Source organism: Squalius cephalus (assembly GCF_949319135.1).
Source record: "Squalius cephalus genome assembly, chromosome: 19".
In the NCBI taxonomy this organism is placed as follows: Eukaryota; Metazoa; Chordata; class Actinopteri; order Cypriniformes; family Leuciscidae; genus Squalius; species Squalius cephalus.
Genome location: NC_137140.1, coordinates 23208000 through 23233523, shown reverse-complemented (window position 1 = coordinate 23233523; position 25524 = coordinate 23208000). Strand labels below are relative to the sequence as shown.

Genomic DNA, 25524 nt, shown 5'->3' with positions numbered 1-25524 from the left:
ATTCAGCAGAGACCGAAGAGAATAACAGGGGATTTGTGTCCTTGTGGCTGTGAATTTTTCTTTTTCTTTTTTTCTTTTTCTTTCTTACACATCATCAGAGAAGAGATGTCACTGCAGGGGAAGATAATTCGGATTAAAAGATTGTGAGGGGACATGAATTTTAAAAGGGTTCATGTGTTCCTTTAGGTTCACTTATGTTAAAAAAGTTTTTTTTGCACAAGAAAAATATGTGGATATGTGGAAAAGCTGTCATTTACAGACAAAGCATTATAAAATCATTTACAATTGATTTGCAAACTAGCTGCTGTCGGATCCAATACAGTTGACTGCTACTTCGGTCAACAAATGTTTCTTTGCAAACTGTGATTATAATGGCAAAATTATTATAATGGGTTCTATTTGCAAAGTGATTATGATGGGTTCTATTTGCTTTTGACGCAACGATTGAATACGATTCAGGCAAGTGTCTCAGCCGTTAATCGACTGAATGCAAGTGGGTGCAATGATATTAAACTATTCATCGATGTCTTGTCCTTGAGGCAGGCATATGCATTTGCCCGTGTGATGTCACAAGTCCCCCAATATCAAAACGAGCCACTTTTGGAGCTTGATTAAATAAATGCTTTGTTCATAATGTGGAGGACATTTTAAGCTCTGAAGCTTACTGGATGCTTTAAAGGGGTCATGAACTGGATTGTTTTATTATTTTATAATGTTGCCTGGGGTGCCCTTATAATGTTAGTATGATTTTTACATCAAAAATTGTCATAATTTATAAATAAAAGCCATTTTTCCAAGCCTGATTTCAGCCTCAGGTTTGAACGCTCCGTTTTAAGGGGCGTGTCTGCTGTGAGACTGCAGTGCAATCGCCCACTGCTGTGATTGGCTGACATGCTTGCATATGAAATAGCTAGTATTACATGAACTCTCTCGAAAACTTTTACTTCGTTTTTACTATTACAGCTATCGAGATAACAAATCGTGAAAAGTATCGTTTAGAGCATTATATTTAAATCTATTCCATCACATGAAAGGTTGCAGCATGATGAGCACTGAGCGGATGACAGACAGTCTGTTGATCGCGTGAATAAAGATCTTATCATTGCAACGCAATTTTTGCACTCTCACAAATGCTTACACCAAATCACAATGCAAACACGATGTGAATACACAGTAAGAGCTTCGTTGTGTAGTGTAACACTGTCATTATTTCATCACGAGTTTGGTAGGTGTCCAGATAAGCTCTCGCGGCTCGCGCTGTGCTGTTTGATTGACAGCTTGGGCGAATGGAAAGGGATCGTTCTTTGATCGCTTTCTGTACGTTAATTTAATAACAGTTTAAAAAAGATTATTTTCATAATACTACGAGAAATTATGTGAAGTTGATCGTTTAGTCACTGATGCATAAACAGTATTGAACGATTTTAAGAGAAAGATATCTGAACTTGAATAATTACACATCAGAAATCACTGATCGCAGATCAGGCATTAGAGTACACATGGTTACTTACATGTTGCTGGCAGATCCGTGTCGGGAAATTGTGATCGACTGATTTAATAAAGTTTAACCATGCTGGAATCCTAAGGAAGCTTAATGCAGACTGTCTTCTTCCACAAACAGGCACGCACAATATTTAGTAAACAGCATGTTTATTGCTTGGAAGTAGCTCGATCCGGTTTAGCAATCATCATGTCGTCCTATGTTATTTAGCATGTTTGGGCGAATCGGTGGGCGGGGCTAAACAGGCCGTGTTGAAGTAGGCGTTGATCTTCTTTTGTGGAGGCGGTGTTTTATCCTCTTTGACGTCATAGTTCCCCACTTTGAAAAACGAGTCGTTTGCTGAGCCTGATGTCTACAAAAGCTTTTATTGGACTAACAAGGTAGTTTTCAGTTCTGAAACTTACAGGATATTATTATAGTATGATGATCTCTTATATGTCAAAAGCTCAAGGAAAATTTGATTTCTCAGTTCATCACCCCTTTAATGGTACAAAGACCTCTTGTATATCAAAAGATCAAGGCCAAATTGATGTCTCATGTCCTGACCCATTTAAAAAAAATAATGATGTGCACGAATAAATAATTTATTATAAATACTGCAATATTCCTTTAAAAAAGGATTGTCTATTTTGATTTCATAGTGACATTAATATGATGTGACTCAATGTTTGTGTAAATATTGAGCTATAATGATGAAGCTATTAGAGACAGTCACATTCTAGGTTGTCTAAAATCTGACTTCCCCTATTTCAACTCTTCTAGGTGGGCAGAACCCAGATTACATGCTTCACGGCACTGGGGTCAAGCCCGGATCGGATCCAAAGAGACCCCAGACTGGGGACGGGTCCACCGTGGCCCCCGAGGATGCTGCCCGCTTCCTTAGCTGCTATTGCTCGATCCACTGCCCCGAAGATGCCACTAACAACACCTGCGAGTGAGTACACCATGTGCTTTACCTACTGCTCACAACAGCCACTTTCAACTTCCTCTAACTGCTCATCTAAATCACAAACACTGTGATTAAATGGTCTTTGTGTGTTTACACAGGACGAACGGCCAGTGTTTTGCTATCGTAGAGGAGGATGAGCACGGCGAGGCTATCCTCACCTCCGGCTGCATGAAGTACGAGGGCTCCCACTTCCAGTGCAAGGTAATACATAAATGGGAGAGTGAAGAATAGATGTTTAAGTGCTGAGGCATTATGAATGACTGAATGTGGTTATTGTTGTCCAGGACTCTCCTAATGCTCAACCCAGACGGACCATTGAGTGCTGTTCCACAGATTTCTGTAATAGAGACCTTCAGCCCACACTTCCACCTCCTATTCCAGGAAGTAAGTGGAACGTCCCTTAAGAACCTAAAAATAATAAATATATGTGTGTATATCCACTTCCATTCAAAAATACAGTAAAAACAGCAATATTGTAATATTACAATTTTAAATAACCGTTTTCCATTTTAATGTTTTAAAATGCAATTCCTGAGATGGCCAAGCTGAATTTTCAGCAGCCATTACTCAAGTCTTCAGTGTCCTTCAGAAATGATTGTAATATGCTGATTTGGTGTTAAAGAAACATTTCTTATTATCAGTGATGAAAACTGTTGTCTGTGATCTCATTGTAATCCAGAGCCTCAGTTATGGAACGCCCACTTGCTGGCCTTTCTGATCTCCGTGACAGTGTGTTGCTTCACTTTGGTGGCCATAACTGTGGTGTGTTACTACAGGTGAGACTTTAATTTCATAACGACATGTTTATCCAGCTGAAATGAATGAAAGATGCACTACAGTCTGTTAATTATTGACCAGCATACTGATAACACTGGCACAGACACACCTGTTTAAGATTGATCATCTGTTTAAGACACATCTTGTGCTTGATCTTAATGCATGGATATATATATACTGTTGCTCTTAGTAATAAGTTACTGATCCCTTTGTGAAACAGCTTCTGTGATGTAACATTGCGTTGAAGGTGATGATATACTCTGTGTGGCTGTTTGATCAGGTATAAGCTACAGACGGGACGGAGGCGGTACCAAAGAGATCTGGAGCAGGATGAGGCCTTCATCCCAGTAGGAGAGTCTCTCAAAGATCTTATTAGTCAGTCAAGCACTGGCTCTGGTTCAGGGCTCCCCCTGCTGGTGAGGCACTGTTTCTGAACATGTTTTTCAAAAAAAGTCAGGGTTTACGGTTATGTAAATTAACACAGTTTTAAAAAGGTATGGGAAAGGTCATGGAAATTTCTTGAGTCAATATAAATGTTTGTAGTTATGAACCATTAAATATTTTGAGTTGAATTGCCCAATTCTCTCGATTCACAGGTCCAGCGCACCATCGCTAAACAAATTCAGATGGTACGTCAAATCGGAAAAGGGAGGTATGGAGAAGTGTGGCTCGGTCGCTGGAGAGGAGAAAAGGTGGCGGTGAAAGTGTTCTTTACCCGTGAAGAGGCCAGTTGGTTCAGAGAGACCGAGATTTACCAAACTGTGCTCATGAGACACGAGAATATACTCGGTAGGTTCCATCAAAAAACGCATAGTAGGGACTCATAGTAGGGAGCATTGCATTTTAATAATTTGATATGATACTTCCATTGCAAAACCAGTAGAATAATCATTATTAATGTACAGAGTCAAATACATGTATATTGCATTTATATTTTAATATGAAGGGACGATGAAACATTTTGCTGGTTTAAGGTAGATTAATATTTTTCACAAATTGTAGTTTTGTACAATGATATAAAACTTAGCATATTTTATATTTTCTCTATAATGCCTCTGTCTGTACGATTGCTGCTGTTTTTTGTATGCCTCTCTTTTAAAAGGGTTATTTCACCCAAAAATAAAAATTCTGTCATTAATTGCTCACCCTCATGTCTTATAAAGCCATAAGACCTTTGTTCATCTTCAGAACACAAATTAAATTATTTTTGATGAAATCCGAGAGCTTTCTGACCCCCCCCAAACCCCTATAGACAGCAACATCATAACAACTTTCAAGGCCCAGAAAGGTAGGAAAGACATCGTTAAAATAGTCCATGTGACTACAGTGGTTCAACCTTTAATATTATTAAGCGACGAGAATACTTTTTGTGAGTTCTCAGATTTCATAAAAAATATTTTAATATGTGTTTCGAAGATGAACGAAGGTCTTACGGGTTTGGAACGACATGAGGGTAAATAATAAATGACAGAAATTTAATTTTTGTGTGAACTAACCCTTTACATTTACACTTTCTTCCGGTCTTGCTCCAGGCTTTATAGCTGCAGATATTAAGGGCACAGGTGCATTCACTCAGCTTTTCCTCATCACGGACTACCATGAGAACGGCTCTCTCTATGACTATCTGAAATACACCACCCTGGACACACAGGCTCTGCTGAGGCTGGCCTACTCTGCAGCCTGTGGCCTGTGCCACCTCCACACAGAGATCTACGGTACACAGGGCAAACCTGCCATCGCTCACAGAGACCTAAAGAGCAAAAACATCCTCATAAAGAAGAATGGCACCTGCTGCATTGCTGATCTGGGCCTGGCTGTGAAATACAACAGGTGAAGACACTCTAACAACACATACTCAAACATGCATGCAAATAAATGTCTTGCCACACTGGCAATGACTAAAAAGTATCATTGAAGCATACTTCATTTACAGCTAGTATGCAGTGTTGTTTGCAATAGTTTGAACACTTGTTTGCTTTTATTTTAGTGACACCAATGAGGTGGATGTCCCTCTGAGCACAAGGATGGGAACACGGCGGTACATGGCACCAGAGGTCCTGGATGAGACCCTAAATAAGAACCAATTCCAAGCGTACATAATGGCTGATATTTACAGCTACGGTCTCATTGTTTGGGAGATGGCCCGCAGATGCGTGACTGGAGGTACGGTCTACATGTGTTAGAGTGTTTGAGGTTATAATAATGTGTACACACTTTTTAAAGTATGTTTGTCTCTCCTTTATACATTAGTGATGGATTTGTTTTAATAAGGGCATTTTCTTTTATGTGCAGGTATTGTTGAGGAGTATCAGTTGCCATACTGGGACATGGTACCTTCAGAACCGTCCTATGAGGACATGAGGGAAGTGGTATGTGTTAAAGGCATGCGGCCAGTGGTGTCTAATCGCTGGAACAGTGACGAGGTAAGATCAAGCACCGCAGTTCAGTTCAACACTGCTCAGATACAAATTTTTATCGATCTTGTGTTGACATACACTACCGTTTAAATGTTGTTGTTTTTTGTTTTGTTTTTGAAAGAAGTCTCTTATGCTCAGCTAGACTGATATCCAACAATTATTTATTTAATGTTTAATTAGGTATTTTTTTAAATCCAAAGTACAGTAACATTAAGTATTAAAATTTAAATAACTATTTTCTATCATATTATATTTAAAAACGTAATTTATAACTTTGGCAAAGCTGAATTTTCAGCATCATTACTCCAGTCTTCAGTGTTACATGATCCTTCAGAAATCATTCTAATATGCTGATTTGGAGCTCAAGGAAAATTTCTTATTATTGTCAATGTTGAAAAAAGTTGCTCTGTTTAATATTTTGGTGGAAACTGTGATGCATTTTTTTCAGGGTTCTTCGATGAATAGAAAGTTCAAACAGTTCAAACATTTATTTAAAATAGAAATCTTTTGTAACCATTTCATTTTTGTAAATTGCAAATGTGCTTATAAGAAGTCATTGCGTCAACATTTAAGAGTACATTAGGCATATAGTTGATCTCATTGCTAACAGATGGTTGCTAAAAGCCACAGAACTTTTGATTTTATGGTGTCTTAAAATATCACTGCATTGTAACCATTTAATAGTTGTATAAAATACAACCCTAAAACAACTGGTCTCTTGTCTCCATCTCCACACAGTGCTTACGGGCCATGCTAAAGCTTATGTCTGAGTGCTGGGCCCACAACCCATCCTCTCGCCTCACTGCTCTTCGAGTCAAGAAAACACTTGCCAAAATGGTTGAATCACAGGATATCAAAATATGATCAGTTTTCCCTCCATATGCCAGTCTGAGATATATCATGGAGATATTTATGCTCACTTTATGAACTATTGCCTCAGTTCCTAGACAGACCTGTGGGAGCGCTGCTGAGCAGAACATTTGCCTCCCTGTCTGGCTGTAATTCCTCGTCCTGTTGCAGTTATGCTCTTAGTGTCATGTAGCACCCTCTGCTGGACAGTATGTGCCATAACGCATCCACGAGGAAGTAAGGACAACTGTTCAACAGGCATCACTACTCACACCATCCCCATCGCCACCATTTTTTCTTCTTCAGGCACTCTTATATATTGGGAGAGAATTGAAGAGCATATGGTGCTTTCTGTGAAAGCTGTGTAATACAATACATCTGTATGGAGGAGTGGCAAGGTGGCACCATTTGCCATGGGAGCACAGTAATGGAGCCATTTGGGAGAAGGCTTGAGGCTCTGTTATTTACAGACTTGAGAGGTGGACATATTTGGGGTGATATTTGGACCGAACCAGCCATATGCTTGGGATGTGCTCCAGTATGGCTAGTGTCTAAATGGTCACTCTACATTTGGACCATGTGCAGTTGTGGCCACTGAAACGTCAGAGAACATGCCCTATTTAATTCAAATGACCCATATTGTCATATATATGTATAAAAGAAAATGTCCCGTTAACTACATATTAATATTTTAATTAATAGCCTTTTTGAAGAATTATTCCTTCAACTACTTTCCTTTCTGAGAATCTGTCCATTAGATGTTCAAATACAAAACTGGGGGTTAGCGAGAGGGTTTTTACTTTTGCAAAGACCTGGAATTGATTTGTTGTTAGAAATAGAAGGTTCAGGTATAATGAGTAATGTGATCATAACTCCAGCTCTGGCATGAAGAATTGAAGTACCACCTGTCAAATATTGCCAACACTGCAGCCATAAAAAAATCTATTCATCTAAAAGATGTGGAGACTTTCAATCACCCAGAATGGCAGATCTGATCTGCCTCATCGCAGATGTGTCAGTGCAAATGGATGCCTACTGCTCCTGAATGCCTCATAACCATTGTTTTGTTTTATCCTATAGCCTTCAAGTCAACCTCAGTATATCACATCTGAATTTTTTCAGTGTCAGATTGGATTGCTGTTTTCAATGCCTCATTTGAACTGTTTTGCCTTGAATCTAATGTTGTGACGCTTGGAAATCATACGACTCATAAATGTCTAATGTGATTGAATAATGCAAATGCATGTGCTATTTATTCATGTCATGTCATATAGTATGAATTATTGTGGTAAGATACTTGCAGGACTATTAACACTGTTCTTGCAAATGACATTCTCAATGTTTTTACTGAGCAGCTCAACCTTACAAACACTAGTAATAGTAAATTTATGACTTTAAAATGAAATTCTACATTTAATGACTTCCTATGAAAGTGTGGGTGTGAATTATCATTTGTCATTGTTCTAATGTGTAAAACTAGACCTTTATCTATAATTTACTTAAAAGTCAGGACAGACGACTTAAGTTCACCTTTCATATACATGAACATATTTTTTCCCCCATAACTGATGAGATTATGTGAACACAGTTTCTTTGTGTGCAAAAGAGCTTAGTCAAAAAATTTAAATCACGCAATGCATTATTAGCACTTGTGGGGAATTCAGGTTCAACTTCAAAACCAGGGTCCTTTGCCTCGAAAACAAGTTAGCCATTTCTTGAAGATCCGGTTATATCATGTGGGTGTATTTATGCCAGTGATTTATAGCTGTCTGGGAAATTCCACTTATGCATTTCTACAAAGGTACAAGGAAGGAGAGAGACTAGTACAAAAACGTTTGCATTGAAGATTCAGATCTCACATTGCTTATGCGTGTCTTTTCTCATTGTTTGGGCTGCAGTTTTGTGCTCAAGCCTATTCTGTCCATTACAATCAAGCAAGTTAACCTGTAAAATAACATTTGAACTGATTTAAGCTTAACTGTCTAGATAAATGACACAATATTTTTGTCCTAATTGTTTAATGTGTAAGGAAATATGTAAAATGGCCTGAATAATATGAACCTTTTTTTAACTGTATTGTGCACAGTATCTGGTTTTAAGAGAGATGCCTTATGTTTACCAAGAAAAGCTGTTCTGTACACAGAATTAGTCCAATGTATCAATTTTTAAGTAAAATACCTTATTTTAGTACACAGTCATGCCTCCTTCTTCTTGATTGACATTTGCATTGAATGTGATCATTTGAATGCATGAATTGTTGGATGTACAGAATTACCCTCACTATTGGTACCTTTTGTTTATTCATATCGCCTCGTAGTAACTGGTTTCCATACTATGCCTTATTATTAGATCCTCCACATTTTGAAGACCAACATAAGCTCTGGTGGTATCTAAATTGTTCTGGTATATATGCTTTCTTCCCCTTATTTCTTACCTGTTTTCTCAGTAACATTCCAGAACCAATTACAAAACATAATATTTAAACAAGTATTTTTGCACCTTCAAGAAGAGAATGCATGGCATGCATGCAAATTAAGCATGTCTGGCAGTGACGCACAGTGCGTCAGACTTGAATGTATCCTCCCATGCCTTTGTCGCTCACCCAGTTCTTTTCACAGCATGTCCTTGTGCTCTGTAATGAAGAGCAATAGTCCAGACAGTTTGTTATCCCCAGGCTGCGCTTTCCGTAATGATCCATGCATCAATTCTAATGTAACCGCCTCCCCTCGCCGAAGCTCCAGCAGAGAGGCTCGGCTCACTGGTCCCCTCTTTTCCCCTTGTTCCTGTCTGAGGGAGGCCACTGTAACTCCACTGCGCTTCAGTACAGCCAATGAAAGGCCTCTCTCAAAGTCTAAGGTCACTAAAAAGAGATAGAGTCCCGTCTCAGGGGCCTGGAACACCCCTGATGTAGGATTAAAAGTACCACCGTAGTTCACAGCAACATTTTTTGATGCAAGCTCCCCATTTGGCCCTATTCTGTAGTCCAGGCTTGTGATGAACACCACGGGGGGATGTGGTAACCAAGCATGTTCTAAAGAGATAAAGTTATATTGATGATTTGTTTTGGTAAAATGTATACTTTTAAGTTACAGAAAAACTGCTTTGTCATGATGTAGTTTTAGTGTTGTCCATTTAGAGGCAGTGTTGTTGTGTGTACACTATATAGGCCTTTCAGTACCAAATATCTTCTTCATTCATGTTTAAAACTAATGGAAAATGGGGAAAATTTTTTATTAATGAGATCTCTTACCTTTTTCGCTGTATCTTTTGCGTCGCTCACTGGAAGACTTTTCTTCTCTTTTCTCCTGGTCTTCTTGCTTTTTGTGCCCCCTCCTTTTCTTTTCATCTTTCTTTCTCACCAGCCTCCAAACTTCATATAGGTTCAGGCTTCTGGTCGAGCTGGCTAGTTCTTCTGTGTTACTGAACAGTTTTTGAAACATTCTCAAATGATCTTCTAGGCTCTGACGTAGGTATGCTATATCTGCCTGCAGTTCCACAACAGAGCCACCAGGGGGCTCAGTACAGTTGCCACAGCGCTCTTCCAACATGGTTATTCTACCTGCTAATTGTTCCACCTCTTTTCCTAGACTCCAGAAGTCACTGACGGAGTAATCCACATCCTCCTCTCCAGTCAAAGGGTCTAATGAGGACTGGTAACTTTCAGTACCCTTCACCTGGTTCTTTGTGGCGGTCCCCTCTGAGTATGCTACCGGGTCATCGCTATTCATCTCATCTCCGTCAGGATGCTTTCTCCGAATAGAATTCAGACTCCTATCATGTGTCTCAATCTTTTGCTGCATCACATGCATTCTCTGTAAAAGATCTGGGATACTGAGCTCTTTCTTTTGGCTATGTGACCAGCGTGTGAATTCCAAGACCTCTTCTCCGAGTAGCACTTCCAGGACTTCAGAGTGGCGTACAGCATCATTCAGGAGGGAAGAGAAGGTGGCTGATAGGCCTCGAATTTCAGCCGACTTGTCCTCGTCCCGCTCTCTCAGGCCTTGTATCTCCTGCTGATTGTCAAGGAGTGAAGCCTGTAGCTGGGAAATACTGTCATGAAGACTCCTACTTCTGCTCTGCTCAAATGCCAAAGATTCCTTCATATTCAGCAGGCCCTGATGAAGATCCTCCATTTGAGTGGCCTGATTCCTATCTAGATTTGCCTCCTCAAGTGCGAGTTGGTTCTGTCTTGTTAAACGTGTCACGTTAGCCACCTCCAGCTCCAACCTAGCTAGTGAACTTCCCATTGATTTGCAGCTACAGACCTGCTCTGCAATTACCGAATCATTCCTTTGTAGTTGATGATAGATGTTGTCCAGGTCAAGTTCTATTTCTCTCAACAGGCCCTCATGCACACTTACGTTAGCTGTAAGTTCCCCAATGCTGTTGAGCACCCTGATGCGAGTAGCCTCCACCTCCAGACCTGTCTCCACAAAGTGGACCTCAGTGCGTTGTTTGACCTCCCCTAGGCTCTGTCCCAGGATCAATAGGTCTCTTTGCAGATCATTGATCTTTCTAGCAGAATCTTTTGAAGTGTCAGACAAGCTGCTGAGCTGCACAGAGTTACTATGTGCCTTCTCATCTAGCCGAGTGATGGCCTCCCACACTCCTGACGCCTGTGTTGGCTGGCCTCCACTTTGATCGACAAACTCAGCACGCTCTCTCTGCAGTGCCCCTTCCAGCCTTTTCTGGCCAAGTCTCACCTCCTCAACCAATTCAGTTAGAGAATGGAGATTCACCTGTTGGAATAACACAAAAAATATATATTTAAGCACTGTTTCGATGTTTTAAGATTTAGTACTAGTCACTTAAGAAGTCCGAGTGAATTAATGACCTGTGCTTCCTGACTCTGACTGATCTGATCATCCATCTCTTCCTTCAGTTTTGTTAGGTTGTGTTTCAGCAGTTCTTGTTGGGTCTGAAAGGCCCTCTCCATCTGGACTTTCTGTGCGTCCAGTTGGGTTTTCATTTGGTCGACCTGAAGATGACTGTACTCTAGTCTCTGCTCAATAGATCCACTATGACCTTCACCTCTGCTGATGGATCTGCTGTGTTCCTGTTCCATCCGCAACTGCTGCAAGTCCTGAGACAGTGTGTCCACCTCACTGGACAGATGCTCCAGTGTTTGATTGAAGCTTTCCAGCACTGGTTGAAGCTGACTCATCATGGTTGACATTAACAGATGCATTGACAGCAGAATTGATGAATCAAGGAATTGCAGAGGCTGAGAGGTAGGGATCTGTTCTTTGGCACCTGGAATATCATTAACAAGCCTCTAATTTTGGAGAAATTCTGTACAATTTGTATATTTCAGATATTAACAAGGGAAAATGGTGAAATCACTATGTTTGTTACTTGTGTGACCTATTAAATATGCAATTAAGATATATTTGTCTATATCAGCATATTGATTCGTCCTATAGAGTATATCAATGTGCCTGACATTTGAGGGTCTCTACATGAGCTTTTATGATGTTTTCATCAGGAATAACCCTTTCCTTACAAGCCTCCTAACAAACACATCTCACTAAGTTACTGATTATCTGAATAATTACAACTTCTGCATTTTTGATGGATGTTCCTTTATAGGCTGTAATTGCATTTAAACAATATGAGCTCATTGGCTAGATATACGTAAGAGAATATATAAACCCCTTTTCAAACAGCTATTCCATGACTCATGTGGTTCAGAGATGACTTTTTGCCCTTCTTTCTTAATCTCCTTCCTTCTGCCTACATCTCTGGGTGATTATGTCACGGTGGAGTTTGTTTATAAGAAAGAGAGGATATCCTCTAGAGGAAGACGTCATTGTTTATGTAGTCATGCCATTCAATTTAGGGTGGTTAAATCTCACAGTATGCCTATACTGTAATGTGCCAATCTAAATGTTTTCCTGTGTGCTTAGGTTTGCTGGGCACAGACTCTGTCTTACCAACAGGGCTCTGGTTTGGTGAAGAACCATGAATAGGAGCCTCCTGTAGATGTTTGTCAGACCAGCTTGCATCTTCCAGTAGGTCTGTTTCCATTTTAACTTCTACAGAAAAACACACCAAAAATTGTTTGAAGGGAGAATGTGGGAAAGAAGTTAACCACAACATTGTGAGTCTGAGGGTAAATATTGGGCCCACGCATATGCTCAGTTTAGAGGGGTTATTATAGCCCTTAAGCATTTAACAGGCTTAAAATAGCAAAAGATACATTTAATGACCCAATATTACAGAATATTATGAAACTAAATATTATTTTTACTAAGAATAATCCTTTTTTATTTCATGATACCAGGTTTAAGTATTTGGCACACATGAGACTCTCATAAACACACAATGACTAGATTTTAAAGAACTGCCAAAGACTGTACTTTCAAATGTTTTCAATAAAGTATCAATGTGTTTTGACAATCTGCTATCAAAATATTCACTTGCAGGACATTTTGGAAATTTGGAAAACAACTTTAAGATGTTGTTATTCTTCTTAAATATGATTGTTGCTTTCTCTATCTCTATCTCTATCTCTAGCTATCCCGAGTGCCAGCTGATTGTTCCTTTCCTGTTGAAGGACACTCACTGAGCCAGGCGCCTGCTAGATATTTCCTCTGTTTGTCAGAAAGGTTGTTTTAAAGAAGCAAGCTTGCAGAAAGAGGAAAGGTATGAAAGGTCAAGCCAGTTTTGCCCAAAACAACAGACTTGCCTGAGTTGTCATTGTCATTAACCTCAGACTTTGAAGCATGCTTCTCATCCTCTGGAGGTTTGTCTGGAAAAGACCAATAAAGAGGAAGCAACAGATGAGTCACCAAAACTGGATGGGCAGCTCAACTGATGTTCCTTTTAAATTGGCTGAAGAGCAACATGCATAATCCTAACATATTTTAGATCTGCGTATGCTTTGTTGTGTAAAAAGGATTGTATCCAGACCTCTTCCTGGAGATTGTATGTTGCCTTTTTCCAGGCAGTTGTGTCCTCCATAGCCTGGGCAACACCTCCAGTGCATAGAAGAGAGTGCTGTCTGCTTCTGCTTGTACACAGGACGTGAGGACTGCCTATACCTGATCATCACCATCATCATCAATAAAACAAAGCATAGTTTTAAGAAACGTAAGATCTGAGGTTGTTTGAGTTTATGAGGTGACTCACGTGATGATTTGACAGTCAGGAGCTCCATCGGGACAGGGGTTCTCTGATTTCACTGTCTGAGTCTCTGTACAGAGTACGGCTGTGGTGACCACACGGTGATTTACATACGCACACCAGTTTCTGACCAGAGAGAGGAGGTTTGGAAGGATGAAACAGAACAAAAACGAGGGGAAAAGTGAAAGTTGAGAGCAGAGATTACATGCAATCACAGACTGATGAAGATATATGTTCTTGAGCCCCTGTTGTTTTCCTGTTGTACCCTTCCCAACAAGCTCGGGGCAAGATATTATCGCTGAGCAAAAGGTTTTATATGTCGTTCTATTGGCACGTTCATTATGTTTGTTTTTAGCTTTCTGCTGTATCAGAGAGAATCTGATATGCACACATTGATTACGATGTTTACACATGCTCAATCTTATTTTGACAAGTCTGTGTTTTTCTGTGTATTATTTCATAAACATAGCCTACAGTAAAGTGTGCAAATTGTATTCTGCAAAAATGACCTAGTTTGCAGTATTGCTGGAGTTGCATCCTGTCGAATACTGAAACGCATGTTTGAAAAGGTGGCGTTCACGGTGCTGTTCTCATTAGGAATATTATATAAGCTGACATAAAGGGACATAAGATTTCCCCTGTCAGTTCTTTTTCTTTCTGCTGTCTGTTGTTCCAAAGATGCAGCTTATTCTAGCAAAGCTTATAAAACACAATTTATTCCCCTCAAATGACTTGGAGGCATTTCTTAGGGACTGTTCACATGGGATGTGTTCTTGCATCCATATTGTGTTTCTATTGGACACGTGATGCATTGTTCTGCCTTTTAATTTAACACTAGCAATGTTTCCATCCACCTATTTTTATGCAAATATTGAGATATCGTATAATAAAATGCTGGATGGAAATGGCAAGATGCTCATACATTCTAAAAATGTGCATAAAAAACATGCGCAGATGTAGTTTTTTTATCCGTAAGAAGGCATCCACATAAACTACAATGGAAACACATTTACTGAATAAAACCCTTGATGCGCAAAAAAAAAAAAGAAAAAGTAATGTGACTTTGGCTCAACAGATCCTGAGGTCCGAAAAAAACTGGACTAACCAGTTGTCCAATTTCATTGCACGGCATCTTAAATGTTGGATTGGTCATTCTGAAATGACTGAGACAAAATCTATGATGAAAACTGTAGGGTATTACCTCCCAGTCCCAGAACACCAGGCATCTGCGTCCGCAGGATAACATGACAGCGTTTATTGCATGCATAGGCATTTATAATGTATGAAAAAGAGCCACAGTGGCTTCTCTGACTGCAGCAACTTCCATTTTTATTACATATATTTTGTGCCAGTTTCACAGAAAGTGACAATTTTGTTTTATTGCAAATGTTTTAGGTGATGTTCCAATATTGTTCCAAAGTGCGCTGTCAAATGCATGTTTGCGTATGTACACACATAAAAAAAAAAAAAAGTGCAGATGGACACAATGCATCATGTGTGAATGGCCCATATATGAATATGCACTAGAAGGACATTTTAACTGCTATGATGTTTCTCCATTTTCTCAGCACCAGGATGTGTTTTTTAAGATGGTTTGTCAAGGTAGAAACAGCTCAAATTGTATAACGTGTCCATTCTGTTCGGTGTTTTCAAATGCAAGAACACATCTTGTATGTACAGTACGGCCCATTACTTGTACTTTTTCAACTGGCCTTCCTTTGTGCATCCGTTTCAGTGTTAGTTTCAGAAACAAAGAGATTAGATATAAGTGAGCTGTCCTGTTTCCTTTCATTGCCACCTTGAACCATAGACCCTTTGTCCAGTAAAACATCAGCCCCTATTCAGTCACTGATTCAGTCATAGTTTGGCTGAATTCTAGCCCTGTCTGCCGCTTTATGGTTTTATCGTTAATCTGTCTCCATGTACCCACATCTGAACATCCTTCATCAGTCCACCTTTCTTTCATCTTCACCCCTCTTTTTATCTCTCTTTTATTTTTCTTTAAACACCTAAACACTTCTGATTAGCACTCCTCCCATGTCTTTTCTGGACACATCTGGTTCTCATATTCTTTTGTTCTGGTCCAGACTAAAAGCAAATGCCCTTGAAAACTGCTGTAGGGGTACCTGTCCTCTGCCTCGCTGTTAAGCTGTAGTGAGCATGCCCAGTCCGGTCGAATTCCTCTCATCCTCAAGAAATCAGCAGAGAGCTACTGTGTGTGTTGTCAAGGCTGAAATATCAGCTGACACATCTAAGACTGAGCTGACTATAGAAGTGGATGGCTAACTTCTACGGCTCCTATACATATAGGCCCCCAGATCAGTATGTATTGGATATCACAATGGAACTCAGTCACTCCATAATACCTTCCCAGATCACTGAAGCACTGACTTGCTTCATTGTAAGATTACTGTGATTAAGCCTCTCGGGCAAATTCATTCGCTTTTCCTTTCTCAGAACAGAGGGAGAATGCAAAGGACTCTAGTCAGGGTAAATGGCATATTTAATAATATGATATTAAAACAAGGCTGTGTGGGATACATGCACAGTCTAGTCTGTTCAGTGGGTTGTACTGTTGTATACTATACTATAGTGTTGATCGTTTAGTAAATAAAAAACTTCCTGAGAAAATATAATACCAGTCAAAGTTTTGGACACACTTGACTTGAATTTCTCGTGATCTTAAAGGTTTATGCTTAAATGCTTGAAATTAGTTTTATAGAAAACGATTTGTATGAAGGAATTTCAACAGAAAATTTTAAAGTAACTTTATATATACATATAATTTATACAATTATTACAGTTTATTACAAGCATTACCATTATTTAGTAATTTAAAAAATATTTTAGTTTTTTATTTTATTTTATGAAATGAATAGTTCTAGATAGAGAAGGAAAAGCAGCCAATCAGAGGAAAAACATCCCATGATGCACCTCATAGAGAATGATTAGAGTTGTGACGCTTGGCTACTTTGATTTGGATAGTTGATTTATAACCATTTTTTGGTCACTAATGTCTACTTTCATTTAATTTATTTAACGTTTTTGATTTGTAGTAAATAGTATTAATAATAAAAAAAAGGCATGTCCAGACTTCTGACTAGTAGTGTAAAACAAGGGTTATATGACCTAAGACCTTTAGACAGTATCTTATTGAACAGACAAATATCCTTAGTATAATTCACGCCAAATTAAATATTTTGACTATGGTCCATTCACTCAAAATTGTATGTATAGTTATAAATATATATATAGTTTTAAAAATGCCCATTTGACTCACCCTCTTTTTGAGCCAGCTGGAGGCACTGGGATGCTGGGATGTTCATTTGGCATCCCAAAGGTGACAGGCGTATGATTTGCTCTTCCTCCAATCCCAACAGCCTCCTCTTCCTCCACATCAGGGTCCCTGGCCCTCACTTCACTGTGGCAGCTCAGAGAGTTCAGCACGGCCAACAGCAGCAGAGGCACAGTCTGGGCCATCTCGCTTTCCAGAGGTACTGAAAGGGTTCCTCCGGATGGCAGTTTTAAAACTAGCCTTAAACAATCCTGGAAACTCCCCACCCCTCTTTCCTTCCCTCTCTCTCTCTGTCCAAACCAGCCGGTATCCTCACCAGTATGTCTCTCTCCCCACCCTCTCAGTTCCCACTCCCCCTCTCTCTCGCTCCCTCCTCTCCCTTGACAGTATCAACACCCTCTAACAATAGGAGGAAATCTGATGCTTGCTAATGTGGAAGAAATTTAATGTTGTCTCTTATTCAGTGATGTAAAATTGTTTGCCACTACACTAACAACCATAAATCCATGTATTGCGCTACTTGCAACCTTACAGCACCCTTCCCTATACTCAATCGCACACACTGGAGTCTCATGCATGATGATGCTTTGCAAGAAAATGGTTGATTTCCATGTTTAGACATAAGCATTTGAAAGATACTCAATTGCATTCATAGATTTTATCAGTATGTGTGATCACTAGGATTTAAATATTTGACCTTGTCATTTGCTAGAACCATGCTCTACCAGTCCATGTTAACTCCTTTTACTTAGACTATGCAGTTTATATTCTTACACTACACTGTACGGTTCAATTCATTAACATAGGTGTAATGAACTGACAATGAACAACAGCATTTGATTACACTTTATTTTGAGGCATTGTTACAATGTAATTACGCAAATGAGTAATATTAATTAACATACTTAGGGTTAATGTTAGGGTTTGGTTTAAGGTTAGTTACTTGTAATGATGCATAATTTACTGTTACTACAATAGTAAGTACATGTAACAAGTGTAACTCATCTTACCCATCATTTGTTATTAATGTTAATTTCTACATAAACGAACTCATTTGACATGTCAAAGGGTATTAAAGTATTTTGAACGAACATGAATTAACAATGAACACTAGCATGTTTATAAATTAGTATTAATCTATTTTGTTATTCATTGTTAGCTCATCTAATGCATTAACTAATGTTCACCAATTGAACTTTTCTGTAAAGCCCTAACCTCACACTCTTAAAAATAAAGGTTCCAAATAGGGGGTTTTCACAGCGATGCCATATAATTACCTTTTTGGGTTCTCAAAGAACCTTTCTGTAAATAGTTCTTAAAATATTTTTTTTATGATTTATAAAGAACCTTTTGAACATTGATGTTAAAGGATATTCATGGATCCATAGATGCCACTATAGAACCGTTATTTTTAAGAGTGTATATTGCGCATTCTGTGGCTCAAAAAGGTTTCCAAAAGAAAGGGGAAACATATTAAATAAATGTCAGCGCAGCTATATACAGCATATGTGCTATGTTTCCCGTCCAGAGATTGTCTGCAGTGATAAATGCAAGAGTTTTTAATAACACACAAGAGTCCTTGTTCTTAGCCCTGACCCCGTTTCATAAACCATGCCTCCCAAACTCCATCCTCGGAGCAGACATCAGCTGCTCCCTCTCAGCCTGGAGTGAAAACATCCCACCTACCAAAAGGTTGGACTAGATTTAGAGAGCTTGCGGTGGGGGTTTGTACAGAGAGAAGGAGTTATTGTCAAACTAAGAGGCCATTTTCTCTGTGGTGTGGTGGTCCTCGGGGTCTCCGCTTGACTGCCTCAACAGCGTAGAGCTCAGCTGTGACAACAAACAGGGGGTCTCCAGGGCTGGATCTCCAAGCCCAGCACTCGGTCTGTGCTTAACAATGTGGCTTCCTGTTAAAAGTCTGTTAGGCTGACCGGACCTTTAGCACTCTATATACTTAAAGGGATAGTTCACCCAAAAATGAAACTTCTGTCATCGCTTACTCACCCTCATGTTGTTCCAAACCTGTATGAGTTTCTTTATTCTGTTGAACACCCATTGACTTCCATAGTATCCCCCCCCCCTCCCCCCCCCCCCCCCCCCACAATGGCTCTCGTCAACTCTGGTTACCAACATTTTTCAAAATATCTTCTTTTGTGTTCAACAGAAGAAAGAAACTCATACAGGTTTGGAACAACATGAGGGTGAGTAGCCTAATGACAACATTTTCCTTTTTGAGTGAACTACCCCTTTAAGAGTAGGAGGATGATATTGTCTACTCTTATTATCTTACTATTATTAATTTTTGGATGTTGTGATAAGAAGGGCATTTTAGTGCTGGGCATGTTATAATTTATTTTTCTAAGATAAGTATAGTGTAAAACTTTCTATAGCTTTTAAAAAGACTTCTAGAAAAGCTTTGACGTGAAGACACATTTAACATATTATTGTCTTAAAAAATATATTATTATTGTTTAAATGGCTGAGCAGCAGTATGTTAAATGACTCTGATTTTTTTTGGAACTTCACTTTACTAATGAGCAGATCCACATGGAACCTCCCACGCAGAACGAAAAATGCTTTACAGATTTCCAGAATTCGTCGACTCTCCTGATCTCCTGACTCTCCCTTGTTTAATGATTTTATTTAATAAAGTATTTCCACAAAATCTTATCCTGCGCTCTGTCTGCGTTTGTTCATTGTTACACAGCTTTCTGGAATAGGCCTACTTGATTCTATTTGGTCAATCGCGGCGTTCTGGTAGTTCCTATTTGAACAGCTTATGTCAGTCCGGGTAAGTAAAACCGGCGCTATAGGCTACTTTTTTATGATACTTATATCACACTATAGATTCGCTCCCTCCTTCTTGCATCTCGATAATAGTGAAAATGACCTCAGATTAGGCTACTTTAGAATTATTTTAATACTGTTGTAGTGTTTTATTTTATTGCTAACGCTCAATTTGTTTGTTCATTGTTTTTGGGTTTTTTTTAGCGGACGTTTTGACCGTAGGCATAAACACATTTCTAAGACCTCTAGTCTATATTAAAACTTTGCTGAAAAACCTGTTGTATCATCATTGTATTGCATTGCATTATATGTTTTGCTCCCCACATTTAATTCTTAACATTTAAATTTAATCTTACTAAGACCATTACTGAAAGATATAGAGTGACAACTGCTATGCAAGTAGATCTACTGTTATGAAGATCTCACTGATTTGCATAGCTCCATAATATCATAGGGCTGCACGATATTGAAGAAAAATGCGATATGCGATAACTCATTAGGCTAAATAATGCGATATGATAATGCTTAAAGTGTGTAAAATATACTTCAATTATCTTTAAAATACATTTAAAATTATATTCACATTCACATTTCACATTCTTTTTGTGACAAGAAAACCCTACAACTTCTGAAAGTGAACAGCAGTGTTTTACTTTAGCATGATACGTGTTATTTTAACATCAGTGTAAACCACAGGGTTTAGGGGTTCAGGTAGGCCTACATTTGGTTAATTTAACAGCAGAAACTGAATAATCAAATGTAAAAATAAACACTGCTTAGTTTTCACTGTATGAATTTAATAGGCTATAGGCTACTGATTCTTATTAAAGCTACAAAAGTTATTCAGCCAAGAGCAGTGAGTGATTTTCTCTTTGTCTTTTGTTCATGACCCCAGTTATTGCAAGCTGTTGCGATATGCATATCGCGATATTTCGATAATTTCGATATATTGTGCAGCCCTTATATGAACCATTATTTCACATGTCAGGCTTTACAGGGTTAATATAATGTACAAGTAAGATGATAAAATGATTTAATATCCAATAACATAATATTTCATGGCCATGTATATTTATTTGGTGAGTAAAGCTTAAGCGAGATAATGTAACAGTCAGACAGTTTTTTAAGCACAATATCCACCTATTTAAACTCTGTCCTTTCATTTGTTTTACTGTATTTTTATGTGGGATCAGTAATCATCACCTGATGTTAATTCAGTTCTGATGGGAAAACCCAGCATGCAGAAAAACATTGTGTATGCCATAAAAGCATGTTCTGACTGGCATGTTTTTTTTTCAGAAAAACAGATAACAGCTGGTATACTCGGCTGCAAAGAACTGGCACAGAGGTAAGATGCCTTTAGATGCATTTTTGTCTGATATTTTTTGCACCGTGTTCCTCTATTGAGTCTCTGATCCTTTGAGCTCTTCTGACAGTGTAGTATCGGCTTATTCTCAGCTCTCAGTTGTGCTGTCATGCTGGCAGAAGAACATAATAGATATAGATGACACAGCAGTCTGCAGCCTAATCAATGCTTCTGTTCTCTGCATGCTTATGATATCTTAAATACTGAGGATCATTTCCCAGTTGGTGAGATATCAGCACCACTTGTAATCTGACATCAGAAAAATACTTCCTTTTCTTACCCCCTCCTTTACTATGTGCTTTTTTGATCAGTCATAGTCTTGTTTTGGGTTGCATTTTTGCACTCAAAGAGTGAATTAATAGTTTATTAATGATGTCATTCATAATTCATCACTGGTGATGTTTGCATTATTCAAGGAGGACTCCATTACTACAGTATATTTCATTAGTTATTCATAACTGCTTAGCCTTATAAACTGAGCTATTATTTTATTTGAATATCTCATTTCATCCATAATCTTAATTCTTGTGTTCACGTATAGTACTTTTTATATCGTATTTAATGCATTACACAATTTTTTATCTACTTGACCACACAAATTCTTTAGTTACAAAATATATTGAATATATTGACTATTTTATATTAAAACAAACCTCATCTTGCATGGTTCATTGTTGTCTTATATATATATATTATTGTCATTCCAGATTACTGATGTAGAATGCCATGGACAAGAATATCTTGTTCACTCTCTAACCTGAAAACTGTTTAATCCCGCCTAGAAACAGCTGACCATCTGATGCACAGCGGAGTGGACAAGCAACCCTGTCTGATTCCATCAGAGATTACAGCTCTCAGGCGTTAGGGGTCCTTCACAGCCTCTATTTCCCGTGTCAATCATCATTCTGTGGTCCTTAACCAATCCGCAGCCACCAGGTGGGTTGGCATTTACCACCCTCATCCAATCAAATTGCATCACACCAAAGAATTCCTGATGAGTAGTGACTTTCAGCTGACAATTCTAATATGTTTAGCATGGAAAGTAAGGAATCATTCAGCTGTTTTTGTTGGATTTTTTACAATATATTTGCTGGTCTGCAACAAATACAACATGTTATTTTAATTTTTTTCACAAGACACTGGTAATGTTAACCCTATATACCATAACAGAAATATTCTATCATCGTAATAAAATAACATATATATTATATGTATTAACATGCTGTACATTGTACATGCTCAACGCGCTGCAACCGAAGAAAACACATGCAGACAGAAAAAAAATGAAGCAAACATCTTCATCAGTTTGGCAACACATGTGTTGCAAATGCTCAACTCAACCAAATACAGAAACACGCTGCAAATGTTTCATGGGTGTGCAGTGGGCATTCTGGCACACATTGGCTGCCGTTACATCATCCAGGTGCTGCACATTGGTGGTGGTAGAGGAGAGTACCCCTTCAATGTGTGAAGCGCTTTGAGTATACCCATAAAAGCGCTATATAAATGTAACATATTATTATTATTATGGGGACCCCAACAAGTGATGAACCTGGCTGGAACATGCTTAATGTTCAATGTCCACTCGTCAGTAGTGATCCCTGATTTATTCGTCTTTGCACGCTACGCTACTTGTGTACAACGACCCATGACAGAAGTCAGAACTGTACAGTAAATTTTGGCAGCGTTTTTCTTCCGCCTTTCTTTTTGTTGTTTTTTGTTTTGTTTTTCACTCCATTGACCTACCAGCTGTTGAGCTACTCTGCCTGGAGTAGGGATACCATACCGTCTGTTGGAAGACCCCGTGTGGGACTTTCTCCAGCTAGCGTGCCAAATACACTACCCGGACCACTTGCTCTGTGTATTTTACCACACCAGCCTGAGCGACCGGTCTAAGGCACATCTTCCAGCGGACGGTCCAAAGGAAGACTTTGCCAGATTCGTTGAGTGGGTGCTGGTGAACAATGACTCCCCATTCACCATCTGCCTGGCTGATGACCACACCGACCCCACTCCACATCCAGTGACCAGCCTTCCACCGCCAGCGAGCTGCAAGATGGATTTGCTGGAGCCCACCGCTGACTGTGGAGATTGGCCTGACATCACAAACCCTAAAATCTGCATAAACCTTGCCCCCGGGAACACACAAACAAAGGGGGTGAGGCCATGTTGGGCTGCTTTAGAGAAGAGGAAGAATTGTTGTCGCTGTTTTTTACAGCCAGGTAAAAGTTTGTCCTAAGGCTGACAAATTTAGAGAGGTTAACACTTATTTTTAACACTGTTCCTGAACATTATATCCTCAACGTTTGTCTGTGCCCTGTAGGGTTGTGTCGATGGACGATGATGTGATGGTTGACCGACATCACGATGGAGAGCCACCATCGTGATTCCACGCCCCCCACCCTGTCAGACCAGTCCAGTCTCACGGCAGTTCGTGAAATGGTCACGTAATTTAATCTATTGATTCGTGTACACGGACACGTTTATCTTTTTTTTTTTTTTTTTTTTTTGTGATGGTCAGCAAGATTCCGTAGCTTTAAGAGCGACTACGGTAGCGAGTAGTATGAAAGGCAGAAAATCTGGTTGGTTGGGGTGGTGGATGGGTCAAACAACACAGGACTTTTACCCAGGAGACCGGGGATCGTGTCCCGTGTGTCAAGTTTCCTAAACCCAACCGTCCCGTTCTTCTTTCCTAAACCTGTCCCGTTGTTGTCCCGCATGTCATGGAAACGTAAGCCCACCCACAATCTTTTCCTTAACTTAAGGGGCCGTGTTCATTTCCGTGGGCCCATCACGGAATTATCTGTGATTCTTGCAAAGCTGTATACAGCTTCTCTGCTGTAGACCGACTGGCATAAAGAATCGTGCTACTTTTTTTTTTCTTACGTGCAACCTATTGGTAAGCCTGGATGAGTAATTAGTTGGGTTAGTAAAATAACGAAATTATAGTTTTTAAGTTGAAAAAATATTTATGTAAAGAGATATAGTAAAATAAAAAGAGAAACCTCCTGTAAAATCTGTGTTTGCAAAGTCCATGCTTGAAAGTCCATGTTTTTCAGCACAATCCTCTTGTTCGTTAACATTGTCAGGGTCTGAATCGGGTCCGAAATGGTTTGAAATTGACGCCATTGTTCATATTTACTGTTACTGTTATATTTACATATTTGCTGTTATGAAGGGGCCGGACATTTCCCGAACATGCGGTAAGCGCTGCCAATCACAACACACTGGGCCAGCTAACCAATCACAGCACATTTCATATTTCAGAAGGAGTGGCTTCATAAAAAAATCCCAGCCCTGAATCTCCTGTTTCCCCACTGGTTCCGCCCAGCCCCATGTTGCCTGTGATTCCTCCCAGCCTCCCTCTTCCGCCTCCTCTGAAAGCCATTACCTCCGCTGAGTCTCTTCAGTCCCTCTGCATCTCCTACACAATCTTGTGAGGATCAGCCTGGATTCTTCAGGCCACCAGCTCCGCCTAGCCCAGAGGATCCCCTGGCTCCGCCTTCAGCCTTGGTACCCATCGCTCAGCCTGTCGACCCACCGGCCTCGCTTTTGCACCTCCCTCCCTTGGCTCCACCTGAAACTATCGTCCTGACAGCTTCACCGGGCTCCCTCGTCCCACCAACTCTGGCTCCCCCGCAGTCCTCAGGCTCCCTAGTGCCTCGGAAAGCTTGTCGCCACGGCTCCACCTCGGTCTCCAGTACCACTGAAGTCACTTGGGCTCTTCGGCTTCTCCATCTGTCATCCCCTTGGGTGTCGTCTGCCAAATCTCCACCATGGCTCCTCCCTCCCTCGACTCCGCCCTGGGGCTTCGTCATGGTGGGCTTTTTGGACCTCCACCTGGCTCCTCATGCACCTGGCTCCTACCACCCTCCACTCCCCCATGGACTCTTCTGTTAGCCCCGGACTATGTTTGTCTGTCTTGTTACACGTCCCCCTTCCAGAGGAGTAAAGGAGTCCTGGCCACAGCAAATGACTTGTAGCAACTTGGAGAACAGACACCAAACAGGCAGAACTAGCATCCCGGTGGACATGGATAAAATCAAATGAGCGGTGGCAGAACCAACATGTTGAAGGGCTAAGAACACCTTGAGTTTGGAGGTGGAGAGCGAGGGTGGAGCTAGGACACTGGTTCTACCATCACATATAATTTTGTATAAATATATATATATATATATATATATATATATATATATGACTACGCAAATGATTATATTATATTACATACATTGTAATGTATATAATAAAATAAATATAATAGTATACACAAAAATAATATAAAATATACAATATACAAAATTATTATATAAATTTAAATATTACTAAGCAAATTAATTTATGACATTATATATTGTATGACATTAAATTATAGTATACATATTACTCTCTCTCTCTCTCTCACACACACACACACACACACACACACACACACACATATATATATATATATATACACTC

General features: G+C 39.6%; 3 protein-coding genes across 4 annotated transcripts in view; 2 read left to right on the top strand and 1 right to left on the bottom strand.

The window, feature by feature from the left end:
• Positions 1-8687, top strand: part of bmpr1ab (bone morphogenetic protein receptor, type IAb) — a 43374-nt gene extending 34687 nt beyond the window's left edge. For both annotated transcript variants that reach the window (XM_079850991.1, XM_079850992.1), the window contains 10 exons: positions 2264-2435; positions 2549-2651; positions 2735-2834; positions 3130-3226; positions 3508-3643; positions 3824-4016; positions 4760-5057; positions 5215-5390; positions 5520-5650; positions 6383-8687. In XM_079850991.1, the coding sequence (XP_079707117.1) occupies positions 2264-2435; positions 2549-2651; positions 2735-2834; positions 3130-3226; positions 3508-3643; positions 3824-4016; positions 4760-5057; positions 5215-5390; positions 5520-5650; positions 6383-6508 (1532 nt within the window). In that variant the 3' untranslated portion in view covers positions 6509-8687. The remainder of the gene's footprint in view (positions 1-2263; positions 2436-2548; positions 2652-2734; positions 2835-3129; positions 3227-3507; positions 3644-3823; positions 4017-4759; positions 5058-5214; positions 5391-5519; positions 5651-6382) is intronic.
• Positions 1-25524, top strand: part of LOC307146748 (oxoeicosanoid receptor 1-like) — a 424896-nt gene that overhangs the window by 72866 nt on the left and 326506 nt on the right. The gene's annotated exons all lie outside the window — the stretch shown is intronic.
• mmrn2b (multimerin 2b) lies at positions 7074-17203 on the bottom strand. The gene is made up of 8 exons (XM_079850977.1): positions 16899-17203; positions 13625-13744; positions 13406-13536; positions 13182-13244; positions 12427-12528; positions 11328-11746; positions 9744-11232; positions 7074-9524 (listed from the first exon to the last, which is right to left on the bottom strand). Exons 1-8 carry the CDS (start codon positions 17096-17098, stop codon positions 9106-9108), a joined length of 2943 nt encoding a protein of 980 aa, XP_079707103.1. The 5' UTR covers positions 17099-17203; the 3' UTR covers positions 7074-9105.